Raw genomic sequence first — 26,536 nt, 5'->3', positions numbered from 1 at the left:
GTAATTAGATTCAAAACATAGAGAATCCCTCTAGGCAAATCCTTAAGTTAGAAAAAAGACACACAGACAGGAATATCCATTCTATTCAGCACAGCTATTTTCTCAGCCATTTAAAGGAATCATAATCTAACACATATCTAGCTAGATTACTTACTAAATTCTAAGACTCCATTCCTGTTCTGTCCCCAGCAAAAGCATCATACAGAGAGACACAGACCCTTTGTTTTTCTCCCTCCTCCCAGCTTTTGAAAGTATCTTGTCTCCTCATTGGTCATTTTGGTCAGGTGCCAGCGAGGTTACCTTTAGCTTCTGAACCCTTTACAGGTGAGAGGATTTTTCCTCTGGCCAGGAGGGATTTTAAAGGGGTTTACCCTTCCCTTTATATTTATGACAACCTGTATCTAACTTCTGGTTCTTTTATTCCCAATTTGTTGCTAAGGCTGGTTGATCATTTTTCTTGAGAAGTTTTTTTTATAGGAAATTGGATTTTCCATTTAACTATTTTTTCCAAGAAATTATCTTTTCCCTGGAAATTATAAGCTTTCCATCAAAATACCAAAAATCCCTCCTCCGAAAACCATGGCTGTGGGACTCTGGTGATGTTCCAGGGCAGTTCAGCAAGAGGAGAAACCATCATGCATCATGGGGGATATAGTCTAGCCTTGGAATATGGTCCATGGAAGAGATTTGTGGTGTGTGGTATCTGAGGAACCCCCATGGTACTTTTGAGTCAAACTATTAAGTTTTTAGCTGAAAGATTTTGGTTTCCACAAACAAATCCCCATTGTGGATCAGCTCTACACAGTACTTCACTTGCACTGAAAGCAGCTGGATGAAATATACCAATAATGTCATACTCTGTAACTCTGGTAGAAATTGCACCATTTAATAACACAGTAGGAAAGAGTGGGACAAATTAATCCCCAGAGCACCAATTAACCGAGGGTAGCTTTGGTTCACTGAATGCATTAATTAGGTGTTGTGTCTCTCTGAGCTCAGGTATTCCCAGTTGCTTCAGGAATCATGTCCCATCCATCACACATCTCAGTATAAAATTTCCCAAATGCTCCTAACTGGCAGTTTCTTTTGATGAGAAAACACCCATGCATCTCTCTCTCTCTTCTCAGCAGGTACATGCTATGGTCTGGAATTAGAGTCACACACTCACATAGACACCATGGGGATCAGCAGGTATTGAATTCCAGACCTCCAGCACCAAAAGCCTCAGCCCCATCTCCGACCCCTTCAGAAAAAGGAGCGATCTGCTGGGTTGGAAAACATAGGCAATTACCTAATATCTGAAGCCAGGGCTTCCCATTGTATCTCTGGGTTTTCATACGGCTCAAGTATATGCCAAAAAGCTTAATTAGCACAGTGAGGAACTTTACCACAGAGTGTGGAAAGATTGACATTCCTTTACTCTCACCCCTTCTTTAGCTGAGGAATAATCTCTTCAGACTGATTCTCTCACAGCAGAGTCACAAGTCACTGTTTTCTGATCAGATTAGTGAACAGGAGTGTTTGTGGGGGGGCATGATGAACCTGCATGTCATTGTATTTGCACAGCATGTGCATTTTATCGAACACCTGGAATGACCCTATGTGAACATGTGGCTCTGTGGATTAAGCTCGTCCTGGAGCGGGTACTGATGTCCATGAGGAAACTGATCTCCATTTCTGTAGCTGCCTGATCTCTGTTCAGAGGAGATGGAAAAGGGAAATCACTCGGAGGTGACTGAGTTCATTCTCTCAGGACTGACAGATCGTCCGGAGCTGCAGGTCCCGCTGTTTGTGGTGTTCCAACTGATTTATGGTATCACCCTGCTTGGGAATGGGGGGATGATCTTGTTAATCACAATTGATCCCCGATTCCACACCCCATGTACTTTTTCCTCAGTAATTTGTCCTTCTGTGACCTCTGCCTTTCCTCAATAATTTCCCCTAAGATGCTGCGGAATTTCTTAGCCGAGAGGAAAAACATTTCTTACACTGCCTGTACTGTGCAAATGCATCTCTCTATCATTTTTGGAGATGTTGAGTGCCTCTTGATGGCTGTGAGGGCATATGACCGTTATGTGGCCATCTGTAACCCGCTGCTCTATACGGTCACCATGTCCAGGCAGCTTTGTAAACAGCTGGTGGCTGGGGCGTACGCTGTGGGGGTGGTGGATTCAATGATATACATGTGTTTTACATTTCGGGTGTCATTTTGCAGCTCCAACATCATCAATCATTTCTTCTGTAACGTCCTCCCACTGTTGGCGCTCTCCTGTTCTCAAACCCGCATCGATGAGATTGTGATGTTTGCTTTCATGAGCTGCATTACAGTGAGCAGCTTTGTGACTGTTCTCCTCTCCTATGTCTATATCATCTCCACCATCCTGCAGATGCGCTCTGCTGAGGGTCGGCGCAAAGCCTTCTCCATCTGCACTTCCCACTTAACCACTGTGGTCCTGTCTTTTGGCACTCCCTTCTTCATGTACTTACGTCCCACCTCCAGCTATTCCATGGACAGAGACAAAGTGACTTCAGTGTTTTACACACTAGTGATCCCTATGTTGAACCCTCTCATCTATAGCCTAAGGAACACGGAGGTGAAGGATGCCCTGAGGAAAGCAATGAATAAACTCCTAACCATTTCTTGAATCTGTTTAACTCTGTATTGGTTTAGTGGTGGGGAGTGAAAACAGGTGAATTCAATTCCCAGCCCATTGCAAAGTAATTTTGCAGAGCCCATGGGAGTATTGTTCTTTACTGTATTGTTATTATTATTATTATTTTTTGTCTTCCAACAAGGTCTGCAGGCCCCAGCGGAGATCAGTGGACAAAACATGGGAAGCATCACAGGGCCAGAAAGAGAGAATGATTTTATAAGCTGGTGGCTAAGGGGCATCCACCCAGGGGGTGATATGTTCAACTTCACATCTCAGGACTTGGGGTTGCAGTTCCAAAGGGGTTTCTGTGATCCAACCCATCACACAGAGTTTTAGGAATACAATTAGGAATAAAATTGCAAAAGAATGTGTGTGTGTGTGTGTGTGTGTGTGTGGAGGGCGGGGGAGGATAGCACAAGCACCCATGCACTTCAATTTCATCAAGGGTGGTTTAGGTTGGACATTAAGAAAAATATCCCAACAGTGAGGCTGGCTAAGCACTGGAATAATTTTCCTAGGAAGTTTGTGGAATCTCCACCATTAGAGATTTTTAGAGAAACACCTGTCAGGGATGGTTTAGATAATACTCAGTTCGGCTGTGAGTGCAGGGGAGTGGAACAGATGACCTCTCGAGGTCCCTTCGAGTCCAATGATTCTGTCATTGCAACAGGAAGCCCTGCACTGGGAGGAGGGGGGACGCCAGCCTGAGCACTGGGCAGGGCAAGGGACACACACCTGCCAACACTTGATATTCAGCTCCACTGTACCCTGCAACACATGCACACACAGAGTGCCCAATGCAAACCAAATGCACACACACAGAGAAGGCACAGTACACACACACATAATGCCCACTACAGCACACACGGAGTGCCCACTACACACAACACACACAATGCCAACTGCACAGCAAACACACACACACAGCCTGACACTGAGCTCAATCAGAATGCAGAATAATCTCTACTGGGAAGCTGGGATAGCTGGAATATTTCCAACTAGCCAGAACAAAAAGAACCGAAGGGGATTAGTCTGCAGAAGAGAAGAATGAGGGGGGATTTGATAGCTGCTTTCAACTACCTGAGAGGTGGTTCCAGAGAGGATGGTTCTAGACTATTCTCAGTGGTGGAAGAGGACAGGACGAGGAGTAATGGTTTCAAGTTGCAGTGGGGGAGGTTTAGGTTGGATATTAGGAAAAACTTTTTCACTAGGAGGGTGGTGAAACACTGGAATGCGTTGCCTAGCTGGAGGTGGTGGAATCTCCTTCCTTAGAAGTTTTTAAGGTCAGGCTTGACAAAGCCTTGGCTGGGATGATTTAATTGGGGATGGGTCCTGCTTTTGAGCAGGGGGTTGGACTAGATGACCTCCTGAGTTCCCTTCCAACCCTGATATTCTATGATTCTATGATTCTATGATTCTGCTGCCCTGGCAGGGAGAGAGGACTAGGTTTCCCAACTGGTCTTTTCCATCAACAGCATTTCTGAGGCCTGGTTTAGGTTTAAAAAATAGATCAATGGAGCTCTGTCGCACAGGACGGGGAAATTTTTCACACCCTGTGCAAGGCAGTTAGCTTGTGCTGATGTTCAGTATAATTATTCCATTGACCTAGCTATTGCCTCTAGGGGACGTGGATGAACTACATGGAAGGAAAAACCCTTCCATCAATGTGGAAAACAGCTATACCATGGAGCTGCTGCACACCATAGCTGAGTCAATGTTACGGCCTTATTATAGACATTCCCTGACTCAATGGGGGGTTTCCCCCTTCCCATTAAAGCTATTTTTCTCTCCTTTTCCATCATTCTTCTCCCTCCCTTGTAAAGCTCTTTCTTTTTCTGATAGGTAAATATGTTCAGAAAAGTTGAAATTTCTCCTCTCAGAATAATTCCTTCCTTCCCCTCCCATGAATGTCATTTCAATTAAAGGCTGAAATGCTCTAAAACTGACTTGTCTGCCTATGACTTGGTGGTACCTCTTTGTTTTTCCTCCCTTCACTTACAATGAGTTAAGAGGGACAGAAGCAGTACCTGCTCAGACCCCTAAAATCAGACACAGAATCGAATCTTTCCCTGTTTGCTAACCGCACCGACGTTACCCTTAATACATCTGGAGCTGTTTCCTTGGCCAGAAGAGGTTAAACTTGGTTTTTATGACTTTGGGATTTGCTCCCTGGAGCATCTTTGCTCCCAGGACAACAGGTGTGCACAGCAAATGAAATTAATGTTGTTGCCGTGCCTTTTCTTGTGGAAATGGAATACAGATGGGCAGAGAATCAGCTGGCCTGGATTGCTTTCTCTCCCGTGAGGTCATTTAACATGATACAAAACTGAGGTGACTGTTTTCCAGTTTATTTGTTGGTCACCTCTCCAAATCTCTCTTTAAGTAATTTCCCAGCATCGGGACATAAAGGTGTCTAGAAATGAGTGAATTTCTTCTGGTCTAATAATCTATTGTCAAAAACAATATGGTTTGGATTGACCTGAAACTATTCACAAATGTGTTACAAATACGCTGAATAGCTTTGTCCCAAAACAATGTGTGTGCGGCGGGAGGATTTAGATGCCGGTCACAACGCAGCCACTGTAGGAGGTGGTGGTGGTATTTCATTTGGAATTTTTAGCCCAATAGTTGGGATGTTCACCTGTGAGGTGGGAAATACGGGTTCAATTCCCCCTTCTGCCCAGTGCTTGGGAAAGCTCTGTGTGACTTTGGACTCCATATGCTTTATGAAAATATGCTTCTGAATATGACATAACTGGAATATGCTTTACGATAAGTGCCCCTTGTAACATATCATTATAATCTACTAAGTGTGTTCATGCTGTTTGTTTACATGGATGATTTACATGTCTGGAATTAGAAGAATAAGATACTAACTTGTGCTACTGATTTAGACATATTAAATGGAAGCCTTTAAAGGTGCTTCAGAATCAATGAACTGTGAATGGCTCTGTTTAGCTGCAAGCCTTCCTGTGTACCTGTGGGAGAAACCAGGAAGAATTAAATTTGGGTCTTACAGTGACATGTCACCATGTCACCAGATACTGAGCTCCATCTTGAAGCTGGTACTTTTCCTGAGGGGGGGTGGAATTCGAAGCAAAGTTTTCCCGACTTGGGGAAGTTCTATATAAAGCGGGGAAGCAAACAGTGAGTGTCTTCAGCTAGCTTAAGAGATGGCCTCCCCACCCCACAGAGACACCTGCAGGAACCTAGAAACATTAGGACTGTAACCACAGTGGGCGAGAACAGACCGGACCCAGGTCAGAAAATGCATCTGACCTGAAAAGGATTGTACCTGAAATAACAAGTGGGGTGAGAATTTACCATTTGTAACTGATTTCTGAGTGTATTAAGCTTCACCTTGCGCGTTTTACTTTGTGATTTACTTTGTTCTATCTGTTACGACTTAAAATCACTTAAATCCTACTTTTTATACTTAATAAAATCACTTTTGATTATTTATAAACTCAGTGTGAGTAATTGTTACCTTGGGGGGCAAACAGCTGTGCATATCTTTCTTGAAGTGATATAGGGGGCAAACATGTATCATTTTACCCTGTGTAAGCTTTATATAGAGTAAATTGGATTTATTTGGGGTTTAGACCCTGGGACTGTGTTGCAGCAGCCTAGCGTGTCTGGCTCAACAAGGCAGGGTTCTGGAGGCCAAGGATGGCAGGGAAAAATGGGATCACAGGTAATTTCAGCACATCAGCTGACAGTCCCAAAGGGCGTCTCTGTGACTGAACCCTACACACTATGCACTTGGGTTTCCTGCATTTCCAAAAAAACATCCCAGCCTCGGGGGTGATGTGCTACTCCAATCTGGGTTTCTCTCAATCTCTCCTTTCAAAGTTTTTCTACTGTGGATAACTAATTAAATAACCATTATACAGCTTTATACAGAGTAAAATGTATTCATTTGGGGTTTAGATCCCTTTGGGAGCTGGGTGTCTCTGTGCTGGAGACAGGTATCCTGCTGAGTTGGTTTCAGTCTAGATCTGCAGTTTTGGAGGTGTGGCCCAGACCCTTGGTCTGTGTTGCAGCAGACTAGCGTGTCTGGCTCAACAAGGCAGGGTTCTGGAGGCCGAGGCTGGCAGGGAAATCAGCAAACCAGATGAGAGGAAGGAGGGAGGGAGGGGGGTGGCATGCTTGGAGATACTTTGTTGCAGCTTCAGAGATGCTTCAGAGAGGTTCAGTGTTAACCACCAGTGACCAACACATGAAGTGGAATACCATCACCTCAGTTTTGTTTTATATTCAAAAGCCCTCACAGTAGAGACAGCGATCGAGACCAGGTGATTCTCTTGCCCCCTGTGTTCCATTTCCAGAAGGAAAAACGTGGCAACAACATTAATTGCATGTGCTGTGCACACTTTTTGTCCTGGGAGCAAAGCTGCTCCAGGGAGCAAATCTCAAAGTCACCCAAGGAAGCAGCTCCAGAGGTAATAAGGGTAACATTGGTGTGGTTAGCAAACAGGGAAAGATTCAGCTCTGATTTTACGATTCTGATTTTAGGGTTCTGAGCAGGTACTGCTTCCGTCCTCAACCCATTGTAAGTGAAGGGAGGGAATGCAAAGAGGTACCACCAAGTCATGGGGAAGCAAGTCAGTTTTAGAGCATTTCAGCCTTTAATTGAAATGACAGTGAGCTGTTCATGAGAGGGAAAGGAAGGAATTATTCTGAGAGGAGAAATTTTAACTTTTGTGAACATATTTACCTATCAAAAGAAGGAAAGAGCTTTACAAGGGAGGGAGAAGAGTGATTGGAAAAGGAGAGAAAATAACTTTACAAGGAAAGGGGAAAACTCCCCCATCAATTCAGGTAATGTCTATACTAAGGCCATTACATTGACTCAGCTATGGTGTGCAACAGTAACGTGGTGTAGATACTTTCCACATTGATGGAAGGGTTTTTCCATCGATGTAGTTAATCCATGTCCCCGAGAGGCAGTAGCTAGGTCAATGGAAGAATTACACTGAGGGTCAGTACAAGCTAACTGCCTCGCACAAGGTGTGAAAAATGTCCCCGCCCTGTGTGACAGAGCTCTGTTGATCTAATTTTTAAGCATAAACCAGGCCTCAGGGAAGCTGCTGACGGAAAAGACCAGTTGGGAAATCTAGTCCTATCTCCCTGCCAGGGCAGCAGAATTCTCTTCTGTTCTTTTTGTTCAGGCTAGTTGGAAATATTGCAGCTATCCCAGCTTCCCAGGGAGATTATTCTGTATTCTGACTGAGCTCACTGTCAGGCTGTGTGTGAGTCTTTGGTGTACAGTTGTAACTGTGTGTGTTGTATGAAGTGGGCATTGTGTGTGTGTGTTTAGTGGGCATTATGTGTGTGTGTGTGTGCTTGGTATGCAGTGGGCACTATGTTTGTGCATGTGGTGCGGGGTAGAGTGGAGCTGAATGTCAAGTTGAGGCAGGTACATTTCCCTTGCCCTGCCCATGGCTCAGGCTGGTGTTGCCCCTCCTCCCAGTACAGGTCTCCTTGCAAGATCACAGAATCATAGGACTGGAAGTCACCTCGAGAGGTCATCTCGTCCACTCCCCTGCACTCACGGCAGTGCTAAGTATTATCAAGACCATACCTGACAGGTGTTTGTCTAAAATTCTCTTTAAAATCTCTAATGGTGGAGATTCCACAACCTTCCTAGGCAAATTATTCCAGTGCTTAGCCACCCTCACTGTTGGGATGTTTTTCCTAATGTCCAACCTAAACCACAATTTCTGAAATTGAAGTCCATAGGTTCTTGTACTATCCTGTCCCCAGCAGACACATTGCTTTGAAGTTTTATTCCTAAACTCTGTTTCATGGACTATAAATTATAGGAAATAAATAAAATTTAGAAAAGAATAATTGGGATAGAGCTAGCCTGCTTGGAGATATTTTGCAGCAGCTTCTGCAGAGGTGCTGCAGAGATCTTCAGTGCCCTGACCTTGACATTTTCAGTGAGGACTGGCCCAGCAACCTCTGGGTCATACAAGGTAGAAAGCCTGGAGGAGGAGTTATGAGCATGACTCTTCGAGGAAGTAAGGGCATAATGTTTCCTGGGCACAGACTTGGAGTGACAGACATGGGAGTTTCTGAATACAGAGATTATTGGCTGTTGGTTGTTTCTACTGGTGTTCAGGGAAGGAGGACTTTGCATCCATTATTTGTAACCCCTCGCCCACGGATTATACCAAAGAATATAGCTGACTTGGATCATCAGTTTTCCTCCTAATACAATCAACTCTGCAAAGCCTCATAGGTGGGCACCACTTAGGAGAAGGGGGCACCAACATGCCCTGGAGCCCTGATAATACCAGCCAAGCCTTGAGACCCATGGGGGATAATTTCTGCTCCCATATTGAAGAAGGGAAGAGTCATCACTGGGCCTGCCAGGGATATCCTTGGGGGTAGATCATGACCACAATGGCCTTGTGCATCTGCAGCCATGGATGAGTGCATGGGCCCATCCCTGTGGTGACTTCACCCTTTCATGTCAATCGAACACTCCTGTCAGTCAGCACCACACCTTTGGTGTTACTGGGATATTTTCTAGGTTGGTGGCTGTGACATACCAGGGTCCAACGCAGACTAATCAGCAGCTGTGTCACACCTGCCTGCAACCTTACAATGCCTTCATAGAATCATAGAATCATAGAATATCAGGGTTGGAAGGGACCCCAGAAGGTCATCTAGTCCAACACCCTGCTCGAAGCAGGACAATTCCCAGTTAAATCATCCCAGCCAGGGCTTTCTCAAGCCTGACCTTAAAAACCTCTAAGGAAGGAGATTCTACCACCTCCCTAGGTAACGCATTCCAGTGTTTCGCCACCCTCATAGTGAAAAAGTTTTTCCTAATATCCAATCTAAACCTCCCCCACTGCAACTTGAGACCATTACTCCTCGTTCTGTCATCTGCTACCATTGAGAACAGTCTAGAGCCATCCTCTTTGGACCCCCCTTTCAGGTAGTTGAAAGCAGCTATCAAATCCCCCCTCATTCTTCTCTTCTGCAGACTAAACAATCCCAGCTCCCTCAGTCTCTCCTCATAAGTCATGTGTTCTAGACCCCTAATCATTTTTGTTGCCTTTTGCTGGACTCTCTCCAATTTTTCCACATCCTTCTTGTAGTGTGGGGCCCAAAACTGGACACAGTACTCCAGATGAGGCCTCACCAATGTCGAATAGAGGGGAACGATCACGTCCCTCGATCTGCTCGCTATGCCCCTACTTATACAGCCCAAAATGGCATTGGCCTTCTTGGCAACAAGGGCCCACTGCTGACTCATATCCAGCTTCTCGTCCACTGTCACCCCTAGGTCCTTTTCCGCAGAACTGCTGCCTAGCCATTCGGCCCCTAGTCTGTAGCGGTGCATTGGATTCTTTCGTCCTAAGTGCAGGACCCTGCACTTATCCTTATTGAACCTCATCAGATTTCTTTTGGCCCAATCCTCCAATTTGTCTAGGTCCTTCTGTATCCTATCCCTCCCCTCCAGCGTATCTACCACTCCTCCCAGTTTAGTATCATCCACAAATTTGCTGAGAGTGCAATCTACACCATCCTCCAGATCATTTATGAAGATATTGAACAAAACCTGCCCCAGGACCGACCCCTGGGGCACTCCATTTGACACCGGCTGCCAACTAGACATGGAGCCATTGCTCACTACCCGTTGAGCCCGACAATCTAGCCAGCTTTCTACCCACCTTATAGTGCATTCATCCAGCCCATACTTCCTTAACTTGCTGACAAGAATACTGTGGGAGACAGTGTCAAAAGCTTTGCTAAAGTCAAGAAACAATATATCCACTGCTTTCCCTTCATCCACAGAACCAGTAATCTCATCATAGAAGGTGATTAGATTAGTCAGGCATGACCTACCCTTCGTGAATCCATGCTGGCTGTTCCTGATCACTTTCCTCTCATGTAAGTGCTTCAGGATTGATTCCTTGAGGACCTGCTCCATGATTTTTCCGGGGACTGAGGTGAGGCTGACTGGCCTGTAGTTCCCAGGATCCTCCTTCTTCCCTTTTTTAAAGATTGGCACTACATTAGCCTTTTTCCAGTCGTCCGGGACTTCCCCCGTTCGCCAAGAGTTTTCAAAGATAATGGCCAATGGCTCTGCAATCGCAGCCGCCAATTCCTTCAGCACTCTCGGATGCAACTCGTCCGGCCCCATGGACTTGTGCACGTCCAGCTTTTCTAAATAGTCCCTAACCACCTCTATCTCCACAGAGGGCTGGCCATCTCTTCCCCGTTTTGTGATGCCCAGCGCAGCAGTCTGGGAGCTGACCTTGTTAGTGAAGACAGAGGCAAAAAAAGCATTGAGTACATTAGCTTTTTCCACATCCTCTGTCACTAGGTTGCCTCCCTCATTTAGTAAGGGGCCCACACTTTCCTTGGCTTTCTTCTTGTTGCCAACATACCTGAAGAAACCCTTCTTGTTACTCTTGACATCTCTTGCTAGCTGCAGCTCCAGGTGCGATTTGGCCCTCCTGATATCATTCCTATATGCCCGAGCAATATTTTTATACTCTTCCCTGGTCATATGTCCAACCTTCCACTTCTTGTAAGCTTCTTTTTTATGTTTAAGATCCGCCTTGCTGAAGTGGCGTCCACCTGGCCACTCACAAACAACCATCTAGCATGCAAATCACACCTGAACATGTGTGTGTAACTTCCACCTAGCCAGGAATAGTTGTGTTACACTCAGGCTCTCACCACCACAGTTATACTGCAGGATGACCCCAACACACTCCCCAGTCTTCGGTTTCCCTCCAGAAATGTACGTCCTGTGCTGCCCAGTCCTCGCCTGGACAATACAAATTACATAGTCCATTATTTGTTTAATAATACTAACATGCCTGCAACTTAACTTCTCAGACACTTCTATTTAAACACACTGGATTCGATAAAACAATAAAACAAAGTTTATTGACTACAAAGATAAATTTTAAGTGAGTGCAAATAAGGAGGCATAGAAGTCAGACACGGTTACAAGAAAAATAAAGCTAGAATGCAACTTCTGTCTATGTTAAGAAATTATGTGAAACTCAGTGCTAACATTTCCTCACCACTTGCTTTCAGCAATCTTACTGACCACACATCTTCGGTCCTGATCCATCCCCCAGTCCAATGGCTGCTTCCTTTATTCTTTCAGATGCAGTGAATCAATGGCCAGAGAGAGAGAGAGTGCACACTGCCTTGGGATGTCTGCCCCTTCTTTTTAGATTCCTATTACTCCTTTGAGAAACATTTCCACCTGGTTACCAGAAGACAAAATGTGTATGTAGAAGGATGTTCCGTGCTGCTTTTTCCTCACCATTTTGGGCTTTCTTTGTTTCCCTTTCTGCTTGATGACTCTGGTTACTGTTGTGAAGAAAAATCTGGTAGGCCTAAACTAATAGGCCTAAAACTTTGGTCAAGCTAACTTTGTAAATGAAGCATAAGAAGAGAGTGAGGAAAATTCCATTAAGGGGCAATTGAAACAGCACAGTTTAAGAAATGTAACCATAACCACTAAAACTTAAAAAAAAAAAAACATTAACCACAAAGAAAACACCTGTCAATAACAGAAAAAGCTTGTTTTGCTAAACTCCAAGTAAGGCAAAGCTACAGTTAAAGCTTGCACTATATGCCAAATGAGGAAAATGCTGTTGAAGGAAGTGGGTTTGACAAATTGTGGTTTTCAGCAGTATAAGCTCCTGTATTTCTGTTTATGCCAGAGCAGCTCTGGCTGACTCTCCCTGTGTGTGCATGCTTGAATAAAGGAGCCTCAGGTTTGTTCTGATTCAAACACAACACGTGGTTAATTTTCTACCACAATCTTGTTGCCGTGACTCGGATAGACAGCTGACCCCTAGAATTGGAGGACAGCGAGCAGTTCCCCATCAGACCCAGGGCCCATCTGAAAGGTAAGAGACCTTTTGAAATCTCTGTTGTGGGTTTCTCGTGGAGGACTGCCTGTAGGCTCTGGGTTCAGGTGAGTTGCATGCTCTATTCGGACTTTTGCTGCCAGACATGCCTGATGCCCTTGGGGTGGGTTAGAGTCCCATGCAGGTTTGGTTTCTCAGGAAGAGCCACTGAGTGTGGCTGGGCAGGTCGTGGATAGACCTGGGCAGGTCATGAATAGACTTGGTTCCATGTGCCAGTGAAGGTCGGTAGACAGGTGTGAGTGTGAGTCACAGAAAGACACCCAGAGCACCCTGCGAAGCCATGGGCTCATGACCGGCAAGCGGCCTGTCTGGGTCCAGGAATATGTGATCCCATCCCTTCTGTCCTCGGATGGTCTGTTTCCATACCCTCTTTCATCCCTTGTCTCTGGTTCCCGCCTGAAAGCGGTTTGAAAAGCCACTGACTGGTCTGATCACCTCGCCCAAAGCGACAGAGTATATGGCACCAGCCGACACTCTGAAGGGGGGCTGTAAGACAGTCATGGAGGCCCTAAACAAACCTTCCCTGTGTGAGTTGGATGAGTGAAAGATCCATAGGGATTATGGGAGCCAGGGGGTCCCAAAGGGATTCCCACACTCACCATCTAAAATGGGGGCTGGTAAGTCAAAAAGGATCACCGTCCTGCCAAAAGGCACACACTAGTTCACTTGCAAGTTTCTGGAGAAATTGGAATTGGTATACCAGGGATACGGATAATTTAAAGTTTGAGGGAAAGTTTGGACCTTGACAAGATTGTGCACCTCAGAAGTGTGCTTCTGGCCAATGTCAGTGTGAGGCATATTTCTATTGGTGTGAAGAAACAGAAAGGGGGAAAAAAAAACAGCTCCGTGAATCTCAAATGAGGAGTCACAAGGACTTCCAGGAATAACTTACAACATGGTTAAAAGAGATAAAAAGAAAATTGGCAAAGAATTTAAATCCAACTAAGCCTGCAAGAAATAGTAAGTAACAGAAGCCCCTTACGTTCACCCCTCAGACAGTGTCTCCCTGTAATGAGGAAATGTTCCCCTTGCACCAATTCCTGGGCTTTGGTGCTTCGGTCATGAGATCTCAGTGTCTGCACATGCACCTTGGTCTCCTACAGAATTGTATAACTTACTTAAAAATTTTCCAAAAATAAGAGCGGACCCTGTTAAATTCAAAGAGGAGTTGCAAATTGTTATAAACCGTTATAACCCTACATGGACAGATTTAAACCAGCCTCTACGAAGGGTCATGCCTCGGGAAACACTGAGTCACCTTTGTGAAGAAGGTCATTGGCCCAAGCAAAATCCAGGCCATGACCAGGAAATATTTAATAAAATCAGGTAGAAGCTGTTAGATAAAATTTTCACAGTCTGCTCAAAGAAAGCCGACTGGAGCAAAAAATAGCACGTATAAAATAAGTAAAAATAAGAATTTGAATAAAACCCAAATACTCTCACCACCACATTAAAACTATGTTAAGGACCTTCCAGCTCCAGAACATACAGGGACCCCATAATAGCTGCCCATTGAGGGGGGAGAAGAGGAAGGACAAACCAAGTCCCACTGTCCACCTCCCCTAGGGACCCAGTGATGGTGCATGTTACTATTGTAAGCAAATGGGCCACTGGGTACAGTAAATGTCCCTACAGCCCTGGCCGATCCAGAAGTGGTAGGGGTAGGCAATGATCTTATTCCCCACCCCGTCTCTTCACCTCTGTCCATTTCTATTGGTCCTTTGTTTGACTGTCATGCTTTCCTCCTAAACCATTGTTCACCTGCGAACCTTTTGGGAAAAGACTTGGTGTGTAAATTAAATTGTATAATCTGCTGTACCCCAAATGGTGTGTATCTGGACGTGCCTGATCCCACTCACAATGAGGTCCTGGCAGTTTACAGGAGAAGACCAACCCCAGCCCTTCCTCGTTGCAACAGGAACTGCTGGCTAAGGTCTCTCTCTTCTTGTAAGCCTTGTGAGCCAATCATGCCAACCAGGTTGGGTGCACTGGGTCTGCAAAACCCGTTAAGATCGCCTAAACCCAGGAAGACCCCTTCCCGACATGCAGGAGTACCCTCTATCAAAACAGACCAAGGGAAAATCCAACCTGCTCTTACCTCCTGCATTCAGCAAGGAGTCATTATTCCTATGGTCAGTGAGTGTAACTCCCCCATTTTACCATGCTGTTAATGCTGCTGTACTCCTGTCATAAATATAAAGGGAAGGGTAAACCCCTTTAAAATCCCTCCTGGCCAGAGGAAAAATCGTCTCACCTGTAAAGGGTTAAGAAACTAAAGGTAACCTCGCTGGCACCTGACCAAAATGACCAAGGAGGAGACAAGATACTTTCAAAAGCTGGGAGGAGGGGGAAAAAACAAAGGGTCTGCGGCTGTCTGTATGCTGCTTTTGCCGGGAACAGAACAGGAGTGGAGTCTTAGAATTTAGTAAGTAATCTATCTAGGTATGTGTTAGATTATGATTTCTTTAAATGGCTGAGAAAAGAACTGTGCCAAAGAGAATGACTATTCCTGTCTGTGTGTCTTTTTTGTAACTTAAGGTTTTGCCTAGAGGGATTCTCTATGTTTTGAATCTAATTACCCTGTAAGGTATCTACCATCCTGATTTTACAGAGGTGATTCCTTTACTTCTATTAAAAGTCTTCTTGTAAGAAAACTGAATGCTTTTTTCATTGTTCTAAGATCCAAGGGTTTGGGTCTGTGGTCACCTATGCACATTGGTGAGGATTTTTACCAAACCTTCCCCAGGAAGTGGGGTGCAAAGGTTGGGAGGATTTTGAGGGGAAAGACGTGTCCAAACTACGTTTCTCAGTAAACCCAGTTAAAGTTTGGTGGTGGCAGTGGAAATTCCAAGGGCAAAAGGTAAAATAGTTTGTAGCTTTGGGAAGTTTTAATCTAAGCCGGTAAAAATAAGCTTAGGGTTTTTTTCATGCAGGTCCCCACATCTGTAGCCTAGAGTTCAGAGTGGGGAAGGAACCTTGACATATTTTGATGGAAAGCTTATAATTTCCAGGGAAAAGATAATTTCATGGAAAAAAGAGTTGAATGGAAAATCCAATTTCTCATCAAAAACACTTGTGAAGAAAAATTTTCAACCAGCCTCAGCAACAAATTTGGAATCAAAGGAACAGAAAGTTAGATACAGGTGAAACGTACTTATTTTTTGCAGCTGTAGCTGATATCTTCTCAGTCATTCATGGTTTCAGAATCACCTCATTGTCCTGGCCCCAATAGGTGGAATGTAAAACCTGTAAGAGATGTAAGAGTACTCCAGAGTATCTAGCTATTTATAGCATGAAAATCACCGTGTGTGATGAACTGAGACTGTTCTTAATGTTTCCTCTGAATACTGAAGGGGTGCCTCAGTTTCCCCTAAGCATTTCTTAAGTCTCTAGGTGGTGGGATAAGGGAGTGTAATTGTTGCAGAGCAAAGGACCAGTGTACATAAATGGCCAACACTCTGTCTCCTGGCAACTGATGGCCTGGGCCCTTACCCCTGTAAGGTGATAGCTAGAGGGCTGGAGAACAAAGGAATCCGGTGACCTCCTGATCCAGGAAAGGGGCAAAGCCCAGAGGACGAGGGGTTGGAGTGTGAGTCAGTTTGGGGCTGGCTGGGGATGTGGAGAGAGGTGCAGACGGGATTGTCTGGCTCACTGCCCCCCAAAATGGAACAGGCTGAGGGGTCCTGTTCTCTCTACCTACAAGCTCTGTTTTTGACCATGTTCCTTTCATCAAATAAACCTCTGTTTTACTGGCTGGCTGAGAGTCACGTCTGACTGTGAAGTTGGGGTACAGGACCCTCTGGCTTCCCCAGAACCCCGCCTGGGCGGACTTGCTGTGGGAAACGCACGGAGGGGCAGAGGATGCTGAATGCTCCAAGGTCAGACTCAGGAAGGTCGAAGCCGTGTGAGCTTCTCACCCTGAAGACAGTCTGCTCACAGAAAGGAGACTTCCCCAGAGCCCCGACTGGCTTCCCTAGGGAGCAGTTCCAGAGCATTGCCCGGGGACTCCATGACACAATGATATCCTATGTCCTTCCATTACTAGGTTACTCCCAAAGGTAGGAAAGATAGGTTCACTCATTTTGCTTTATGGAGACCACATGATGACCAGAGGAGCTCAGGAGGAGACCACAGCATGCTATGGACTTCTGCAGTTCACAAAACTATCCCTCTTGTATGCATATTATCTGCACACAGAGCTCAGCTTTAAGATGCTAAATAAATCTATGAGTCAACTAGAAATAGTCATGCTCTCCTCACAAATATTAATATTTTTATAATGTATGCAAAGTTATAAGATTACACAGTATCATTTTATTAATACATGTTCCAAACGGAGGTTGGCAAACTGGTCTGTCTTAAAGAAATGTGTGCTCTGCATATTTTTGTATCTAAACAGTAACCAGCATCATCAAGAAGGAAGGGAAACAAAGGAAACCCAAAAAGGTGAGGAAAAAGCAGCACGGAACATCCTTGTTCATTTTGTCTTCCGGTAACCAGGTGGAAATATTTCTCAAAGTGAGGATAGGACTATAAAAAGTAGGGGCAGACAACCCAAGCCATCACGTGCTCTCTCTCTCTCTCTCTCTCTCTCTCTCTCTCTGATTCACTGCATCTGAAGGGATAAAGGAAGCAGTCATTGGACTGAGGGATGGGTCCTGACCTAAGAAGTTTGGTCAGTAAGACTGCTGAAAGCATGTGGTGAGGAAACTTCTGCTTTTGCCGGGGACAGAACAGGAATGGAGTTTTAGAACTTTTAGTAAGTAATCTAGCTAGGTATGTGTTAGATTATGATTTCTTGAAATGGCTGAGAAAAGAGCTGTGCTGAATAGAATGAGTATTCCTGTCTGTGTGTCTTCTTTGTAACTTAAGGTTTTGCCTAGAGGGATTCTCTATGTTTTGAATCTAATTATCCTGTAAGGTATTCACCATCCTGATTTTACAGAGGTAATTCTTTTCTTTTTACTTCTATTAAAAGTCTTCTTATAAGGAAACTGAATGCTTTTTCATTGTTCTAAGATCCAAGGGTTTGGGTCTGTGGTCACCTATGCAAATTGGTGAGGATTTTTACCAAACCTTCCCCAGGAAGTGGGGTGCAAGGTTTGGGAGGATTTTGGGGGGAAAGAGGGGTCCAACTCCGTTTTTTCAGGAACCCAGATAAAGTTTGGTGGTGGCAGTGGAAATCCAAGGGCAAAGGGTAAAATAATTTGTACCTTGGGGAAGTTTTAACCTAAGCTGGTAAAAGTAAGCTTAGGAGGTTTTCATGCAGGTCCCCACATCTGTACCCTAGAGTTCAGAGTGGGGAAGGAACCTTGACAACTCCCTACCTTTCCTGTTGTCCCTAGCTCTGCTACTGTCCTTTGAACACATTTCTTTGTTCAAGACAGATCAGTTTGCAAGACAACCCAAGACACCTCTCTCTCACTCTGCCTCCCCATTGATTCAATGCATTGGAAGGGATAAAGGAAGCACTTTGGAACATGTATTAATAACATGATGCAGTGCTATCTTATAACACCACATACATTATCAAAAATATTGTATTAATGTTTGCAATGAGAGGATGACTATTTCTAGCTGACTCATAGATTTATTTAACATCTTAAAGCTGCACTCCATGTGCAGATAATGCGCAAGCAAGAGGGATAGTTTTGTGAACTACAGAAATCTGCAGCACACTGTGGTCTCGTCCTGAGCTCCTCTGGTCACCGTGTGGTCTTCATCAGGCAAAAAAGAGTGAATCTATCTTTCCTATTTTGGGAAGTAACCTAGCAAGGGAAGGACATAGGATACCATGGTGATTGGCATGCCATAAATAGCTCAATAATCTGGAGTACTCTTACGTGTCTTACAGGTTTTACTTTCCACTTGTTGGGGCCAGGACAATGAGGTTATTCTGAAACCAGGAATAACTGAGAAGATATCAGCTACACCTGCAAACAATTAGTACATTTCACCTGTATCTAACTTACTGTTCCTTCGACACCAAACTTTTTGCTAAGACTGGTTGAAAATTTTTCTTGAGACATTTTTTTGATGGGAAATTGAATTTTCCATTTAACTATTTTTTTCAAAAAATTATCTTTTTCCCAGAAATTATAAGCGTTCCATCAAAATAACAAACTCCCCTGCTCCCTAAACCATAGCTATGGGTCTCTTGTGATGCTCCAGGGCAGTTCAACAAGAGGAGAGACCATCATGCATCATGGGGGATGTAGCCCAGCCTGGGAGCCTAGCCAAGGAAGATATTGGTGGTGTGTGGTATCAGATGCACCCCCATGGTATTTCTGAGCCGAAATATTCAGTTTTTAGCAAAAAGATTTCGGTCTCCACAAACAACCTCTGTGTATCAGCTCTATGCAGTAACCAGCTTGCACTGAAAGCAGCAGGATGAAATATACCCCTAACCGCATACTGTGTGATTCTGGCAGAAATTGCATCATTTAATAACACAGGAGGAAGGAGTGGGCCAAATTAATCCCCAGGGCATGAATTACACTGAATGTGGCTTTGGTTCACTGAATGTGTTAATTAGGTGTTATGGCTCTCTGAGCTCAGGTATTCCCAGTTGCTTCAGGAATCATCTGCCATAGATCACACATATCAGTATAAACCTTCCCGAATTCTCCAAATTGGCAGTTTCTTTCAATGGGGAAACACCAGCACATCTCTCTCTCTCTCATCTCAGCAGGTATGTGCTATTGTCCTGTATTACAGTCACACACACACGCAGACACCATGGGGATCAGCAGGTATTGAATTCCAGACCTCCAGCTCTAAAAGCCTCAGGCCCAACTCCGACCCCTTCAGCTAAAGGAGAGACCTCCTGGGTTGGAAAAAATAGGCAATTACCTAGTCACTGAAGCCAGGGCTTCCCATGCTGTCTCTGGGTTTTCGTACAGGCTCAAGTAAATGCCAAAAAGCTTAATAAGCACAGTGAGTAACTTTACCCCAAACGGACATGCCAAGGCACAGAGCTCCCCTTGCCCAAAGAGGGTGGAAAGATTGACACTCCTTTACTCTCACCCCTTCTTTAGATAAGGAATAATCCCTTCAGATTGATTTTCTCACAGCAGAGTCACAAATCACTGTTTTCTGTTGAGGATTAGTGAACAGCAGTGTTTGTGTGCGGGGGCATGATTAACCTGCGTATCATTGTGTTTGCACAGCGTGTGCATTTCATCGAACACCTGGAATGACCAGCTGTGAACATCTGGCTCTGTGGTCTTAGCCCTTCCCGGAGTGGATACTGATGCCCATTAAGAAACTGATCTCCATTTAGCTTCACTTACTTCATTATAGTGAAGGGACAGGTTTTCGCACCATTCACCTGCCCAAATCTTTGTAGCTGCCTGATCTCTGTTTGAAGGAGATGGAAGAGGGAAATCACTCGGAGGTGAATGAGTTCATTCTCTCAGGACTGACAGATCGTCCGGAGCTGCAGGTCCCCCTGTTTTGGGTGTTCCTACTGATTTATGGTATCACCCTGGTGGGGAATGGGGGGATGATCTTGTTAATCACAATTGATCCCCGACTCCACACCCCCATGTACTTTTTCCTCAGTAATTTGTCTTTCTGTGATCTCTGCATTTCCTTGATAATTTCCCCTAAGATGCTGCTGAATTTCTTAGCCGAGAGGAAAAGCATTTCTTACACTGCCTGTACTGTGCAAATGCATCTCTCTATCATTTTTGCAGATGTTGAGTGCCTCTTGCTAGCTGTGATGGCGTATGACCGTTATGTGGCCATCTGTAACCCACTGCTCTATACGGTCACCATGTCCCGGCAGCTTTGTAAACAGCTGGTGGCTGGGGTGTACGCTGTGGGGGTGGTGGATTCAATGATATACACGTGTTGTACATTTTGGCTATCATTCTGCAGCTCCAACATCATCAATCATTTCTTCTGTGACATCCTCCCACTGTTGGTGCTCTCCTCTTCTGACACCCACATCAATGAGATTGTGACGTTTGCTTTCATGAGCTGCATTACAGTGAGCAGCTTTGTGACTGTCCTCCTCTCCTATGTGTATATCATCTCCACCATCCTGCAGATCCGCTCAGCCGAGGGCCGGTGCAAAGTCTTCTCCACCTGCAGTTTCCACTTGACCGCTGTGGTTCTGCTTTTTGGCACCCTCCTCTTCATGTATTTACGTCCCACCTCCAGCTATTCCATGGACAGAGACAAAGTGGCCTCCGTGTTTTACACGGTGGTGATCCCTATGTTGAACCCCCTCATCTACAGCCTGAGGAACAAGGAGGTGAAGGATGCCCTGAGGAAAGCAATGAATAAACTCCTAACCAATTCTTAATTCTGTTTAACTGTGTATTGGTTTAGTGATGGGGAGTGGAAACAGGTGAATTCCATTCCCAGCCCATTGCAATGTAATTTCGGAGAGCTCATGGTAGTATTGCTCGTTATTATATTATTATCATTACTTATTTGTTGATATTCCAACAAGTTCTGCAGGCCCCAGCTGAGATCAGTGGACAAAACTCGAGGAAGACTCACAGGTCCAGAAAGAGAGAATGATTTTATAAGCTGATGGCTAGGGGCATCCACCTAGAGGGTGAGATGTTCAACTTCACATCTCAGGACATCAGGTTGCAGTTCCAAAGGGGTTTCTGTGACCCAACCCGTCACACAGAGTTTAGGAATAACATTGCAAAACAATGTGTGTGTGTGTGGGCGAGGGCCAGGGGGAGAGCGGGGCAGGAGGACAGCACAAGAACTGATGGACTTTAATTGCACCAAGGGTGGTTTAGGTTGGGCATTAGGAAAAACATCTCAACAGTGAGGGTGGCTAAGCACTGGTATAACGTTCCCAGTAAGGTTATGTAATCTCCACCACTGGAGATTTTTAAGAGCAGGTTTGAGAAACACTTGTCAGGGATGGTCTGGATAATACTCAATTGTGCTGTGAGTGTAGGGGAGCGGAATAGATGACCTCTCGAGGGCCCTTCAAGTCCAATTATTCTATGATCTCACAAGGAGCCCTGCAATGGGAGGAGGGGGGACGCCAGCCTGAGCACTGGGCAGGGCAAAGGACTCAAACCTGCCTGCACTTCATATTCAGCTCCGCTGTACCCCCCACCACATGCACACACACAGTGCCCACTGCACACCAAACACACACACACACAGAGTGCTCACTACACACACACAGCCTGACACTGAGCTCAGTCAGAATGCAGAATAATCTCTACTGGGAAGCTGGGACAGCTGCAATATTTCCAACTCACCTGAACAAAAAGAACCGAAGGGGATTCTGCTGCCCTGGCAGGGAGATAGGACTAGATTTCCCAACTGGTCTTTTCCATGGACAGCTTTTTGAAGGCCTGGTTTAGGCTTAAAAAATAGATCAACACAGCTCCATCACACAGTGTGGGGAAACTTTTCACACCCTGTGCGAGGCAGTTAGCTTGTACTGACCCTCAGTTTAACTTTTCCATTGACCTTGCTACTGCCTCTCAGAGACGTGGATTAACTACATTGAAGGAAAAACCCTTCTGTCAATGTGAAAAGCATCTACACTACGGCATTGCTGCACACCATAGCTGAGTCAATGTAATGGCTTTAGTATAGACATTCCCAGAATTGATGGGGAGTTTTCCCCCTTCCTCTTCAAGCTATTTTTCTCTCCTTTTCCATTAGTCTTCTCCCTCCCTTGTAAAGCTGTTGAGGACAGAAGCAGTACCAGCTCAGATCCCTAAAATCAGACATCGAGTCAAATCTTTCCCTGTTTGCTAACCACACCAACGTTACCCTTAATACCTCTGCAGCTGCTTCCTTGGGCGGCAGAGGTTAAAAATGGCTTTGATGATTTGAGACTTGCTCCCTGGAGCATCTTTTCTCCTACAAAAAACAGGTGTCCACAGTGCATGCAATTAATGTGGTTGCCATGTCTTTCCTTTTTTAAATGGAACACGGCCAGAAAATAAGCTGACCTGGATCGCTCTTTCTCCTGTGAGGTCATTTTAACACAATACAAAATGGAGGTGACTGTAATCCACTTAATTTGTTGGTCATCTCTCCAAATGTCTCTTTAAGTAATTTCCCACCATTGGGATGCAAAGGTGTCTCAAAATGAATGAATTTCTTCTGGACTAGTCATTTATTGTCAAAAACAAATACTTTTTTAATTGACCTGAAGCTATTAACAAGTGTGTTTCAAATACTCCTAAAAACTTTGTCCCAAAATAATGTGTGTGTGTGTGGGGGGGAGGATTTTGATATTGGTAGCAACGTAGCCACAGTAGGAGGCGGTGGTGGTCCTTGCCTTTGTAATTTTTATCCCAATAGTTGGGATGTTCACCTGTGAGGTGGGAAATCCGGGTTCAATTCCCCTTCTGTTCAGTGCTGGACAAAGCTATGTGTGACATTGAAATCCTTGTGCTTTATGAAAATATGCTTCTGAATATGACATCACTGGAATATGCTTTATGCTAAGTGCCCCATGTAACATATCATTATAAAGATTATAATCTACTAAATGCATTCATCCTATTTGTTTACATGGATTATATTTATGTCTGGAATTAGGAAAATAAGATATTAACTTGTATTACTGATGTAGATATATTAAGTGGAGGCCATTAAAGGTGCTTCAGAATCATTGAACTGTGAATGGCTTTGTTTAGCTGAAAGCCTTCCTGTGTACATGTGGGAGAAACCAGGAAGAATAGAGATTGGGATCTTACAGTGACATGTGACCTTGCCAGCAGATACTGAGCTCCATCTTGAAGCTGGTACTTTTTCTGTGGGGGGGTGGGGTGGAATTCCAAACAAAGTTTTCCCACCTTGGGTATGTTCTATATAAAGTGGGGAAGCAAACAATGAGTGCCTTCAACTGGCTTAAGAGACAGCTTCCCCACCCCACAGAGATACCCACAAGCACCTGGAAACATAAGAACTGTAACCACAGGGGTGGGTGAGAACAGGCTGGACCCAGGTCAGAATAGGCATCTTAACTGAGAAGGATATTATCTGAAACAACAACTGGGGTGAGAAGTTAACTTTTGTAACTGATTTCTGAGTGTATTAGTCTTAGCCTTGCGTGTTTTACTTTGTTCTATCTGTTATGACTTAAAACCACTTAAATCCTACTTTTTATACTTAATAAAATCCCTTTTGTTTATTTATAAAATCAGTGTGAGTAATTGTTACCTTGGGAGGTAAAACAGCTGTGCATATCTTTCTTGCAGTGATATAGGAGGCGAACATGTATCATTTTACCCTGTATATGCTTTATACTGAGTAAAATGGATTTATTTGGGGTTTAGATCCATTTGGGAGCTGGGTGTCTGCGTGCTGGAAATAGGTATCCTGCTGAGCTGGTTTCAGTCTAGATCTGCAGTTTTGGAGGTGTGGCCCGGACCCATGGTCTGGGTTGCAGCTGGCTAGCATGTCTGGCTCAACAAGGCTGAGTTCTGGAGGCCCAGGCTGGCAGGGAAAACAGCACATGAGATGACAGGAGGGAGGGAGGGGGGGTGGCATGCTTGGAGATACTTTGTTGCAGCAGCTGCAGAGATCTTCAGTGTTAACCACAGGTGACCAACAAATAAAGTGGAACACAGTCACCTCAGTTTCATATTATATTCAAAAGGCCTCATGGGAGAGACAGTGATCGAGACCAACTGATTCTCTGGCCCTCTGTGTTCCATTTCCACAAGGAAAGACACGACAACAACAAAATTAATTGCATGTGCTGTGCACACTTGTTGTCCTGGGAGGAAAGATGATCCAGGGAGCAAATCTCCAAGTCATCCCAGGAAGCAGCTCCAGAATTATTCAGGGTAACGTTGGTGTGGTTAGCAAAGAGGGAAAGATTCAACTCTGATATTACGGTTCTGATTTTAGGGTTCTGAGCAGGTGCTGCTTCCGTCCTCAACTCATTGTTAGTGAAGGGAGGGAAAAGAAAGAGGTACCACCAAGACATGGGCAAACAAGTCAGTTTCAGAACATTTCGGCTTTTAATTGAAATGACAGTGAGCCATTCATAGGAGGGGAAGGAAGGAACTATCCTGAGAGGAGCAATTTCAACTTTTCTGAACATATTTACCTTTCAAAAAAAGGAAAGAGCTTTACCAAGGGAGGGAAAAGAATGATGGAAAAGGAGAGAGGAATAGCTTTAATAGGAAGGGGAAAACTCCCCCATCGATTCAGGGAATGTGTATACTAAGGCCGTTACATTGTCTCAGCCATGGTGTGCAGCAGTGCCGTAGTGTAGATGCTTTCCACATTGATGGAAGCGGTTTTCCTTCAATGTAGTTAATCCACGTCTCCGAGAGGCAATAGCTCAGTCAATGGAAGAATTACACTGAGGGTCAGTACAAGCTAACTGCCTCGCACAAGGTGTGAAAAGTTTCCCCACCCTATGTGACGGAGCTCTGTTGATCTAATTTTTAAACATAAACCAGGCCTTAGAAAAGCTGCTGATCAAAAAGCACAGTTGAGAAATCTAGTCCTATCTCCCTGACAGGTTTTTGACAAACCTCCTCCAATGGTGGAGATTCCACAACCTTCCTGGTCAAGTTATTCCAGTGCTTAGCCACCCTCACTGTTGGGATGTTTTTCCTATTGTCCAACCTAAACTGCCCTTGCTGCAAATGAAGTCCATCAGTTCTTGTTCTTTCCTTCCCCTACTCCCACATTGTTTTGCAATTTTATTCTTAAACACTGTGTGATGGGTTGCGTCTCAGAAATCCCTTTGGAACTGCCTCCGGATGTGCCTGGAATACCTCTGAGCCTGTTTTCCCTGCCAGCTTGGGACTTCAGTACCTTACCTTGTATGAGCCAGGCATGACTGCCTGCTGCAAACACAGATCCAAGTCTCAACCAGGACCAGCACAAGCTGCAGGCTTAAGTGAAAAGTGCTCTTGTCTCCAGCACTCAGATGTCAAGCTCCAAATGGGGTACAAACCCCAATAAATCTGTTTAACCCTGTATATCGTTTATACAGGGCAAACTCATAAATTGTTCGCCCTCTGTAACACTGTTTGCACCTGAGCCCCCAGGTGATACTTAATAAGTAAAGCGTGATTTTATTAAATACAAAAAATAGGATTTAAGTGGTTCCAAGTAATAACAGACAGAACAAAGTGAATTACCAAACAAAATAAAATAAAACATGTAAGCCTGAGCCTAATACAGTAAATACCAAATGCAGGTAAATCTCACCCTCAGAGATGTTCCAATAAGCATCTTTTACTGACTAGACTTCCTTCTAATCTGCATCCAGAAATCACTCACACCCCTGTAGTTACTGTCCTTTGTTCCAGTTTCTTTCAGGCAACTCCGTGGGGTGGAGGGGCTATATTTTGTGCCAGCTGAATACAAAATGGAGAGGTTTCCCCAGGGGCTTAGATAGTCTCTCTCTTGGGAGTGGAAACCCCTTCCCATCTCCTACGGAGAATCCAGCTCCAAGATGGAGTATTGGAGTCACATGGGCAAGTCACATGTCCATGCATGACTCAGTTCCTTACAGAATGACGCCACGTTCCCAGGAAAGTTCAGATGTGGATTGGTGTCTCTCAAAGTTTATTAGCTTAAGTGTTTCTTGACTGGGCACTAAAAGAGAATAGTCTTTTCTCAAGAAGCCTACCAACAGCTTCACTGAGGCAACTTAAAATCAAAAAAGTACACAGCCAATATTCATAAGTTGGAATACAGAAATGATACATGCATAGAAAGGGGATGAATATATCCAGTAGATCGTAACCTTTGAAGAGATATGTTACATGACATATCTCGCATAAAACATATTCCAGTTATGTCATATTTACATGCATAAGCATATTTCTATAAAGAATTATGGGGTGCAATGGCACACTCTGTTTCACGGACTATAAATTATAGGAAATAAAGAAAATTAACAAAAGAATCGTGAGGGAGCTGGCCTGCTCGGAGATATTCTGTAGGAGCATCTGCAGAAATGTTGCAGAGATCTTCAGTGTTAATGAC

At 44.5% G+C, this 26,536-nt stretch overlaps 1 protein-coding gene and 1 pseudogene across 1 annotated transcript; both read left to right on the top strand.

Moving 5' to 3' along the window:
• The first annotated feature begins 1,707 nt into the window (after window positions 1-1,707).
• On the top strand, window positions 1,708-2,645 carry LOC144265937 (olfactory receptor 8U9-like; annotated as a pseudogene).
• A 17,301-nt stretch (window positions 2,646-19,946) lies between these two features.
• LOC144266357 (olfactory receptor 5W2-like) lies at window positions 19,947-20,885 on the top strand. Its single transcript, XM_077819814.1, has one exon. It carries the CDS (start codon window positions 19,947-19,949, stop codon window positions 20,883-20,885), a length of 939 nt encoding a protein of 312 aa, XP_077675940.1.
• Window positions 20,886-26,536: the final 5,651 nt, after the last annotated feature.

This window comes from Eretmochelys imbricata, chromosome 6 (genome assembly GCF_965152235.1).
Source record: "Eretmochelys imbricata isolate rEreImb1 chromosome 6, rEreImb1.hap1, whole genome shotgun sequence".
Lineage (NCBI taxonomy): Eukaryota > Metazoa > Chordata > Testudines > Cheloniidae > Eretmochelys > Eretmochelys imbricata.
The sequence above is the reverse complement of the archived record's forward strand: the minus strand, read 5'-3'. Positions and strand labels throughout refer to the sequence as shown.

Coding starts and splice junctions, on each gene's coding strand:
- LOC144266357 (XM_077819814.1), top strand. CDS start 19,947: ATGGAAGAGGGAAATCACTCGGAGGTGAATGAGTTCATTCTCTCAGGA.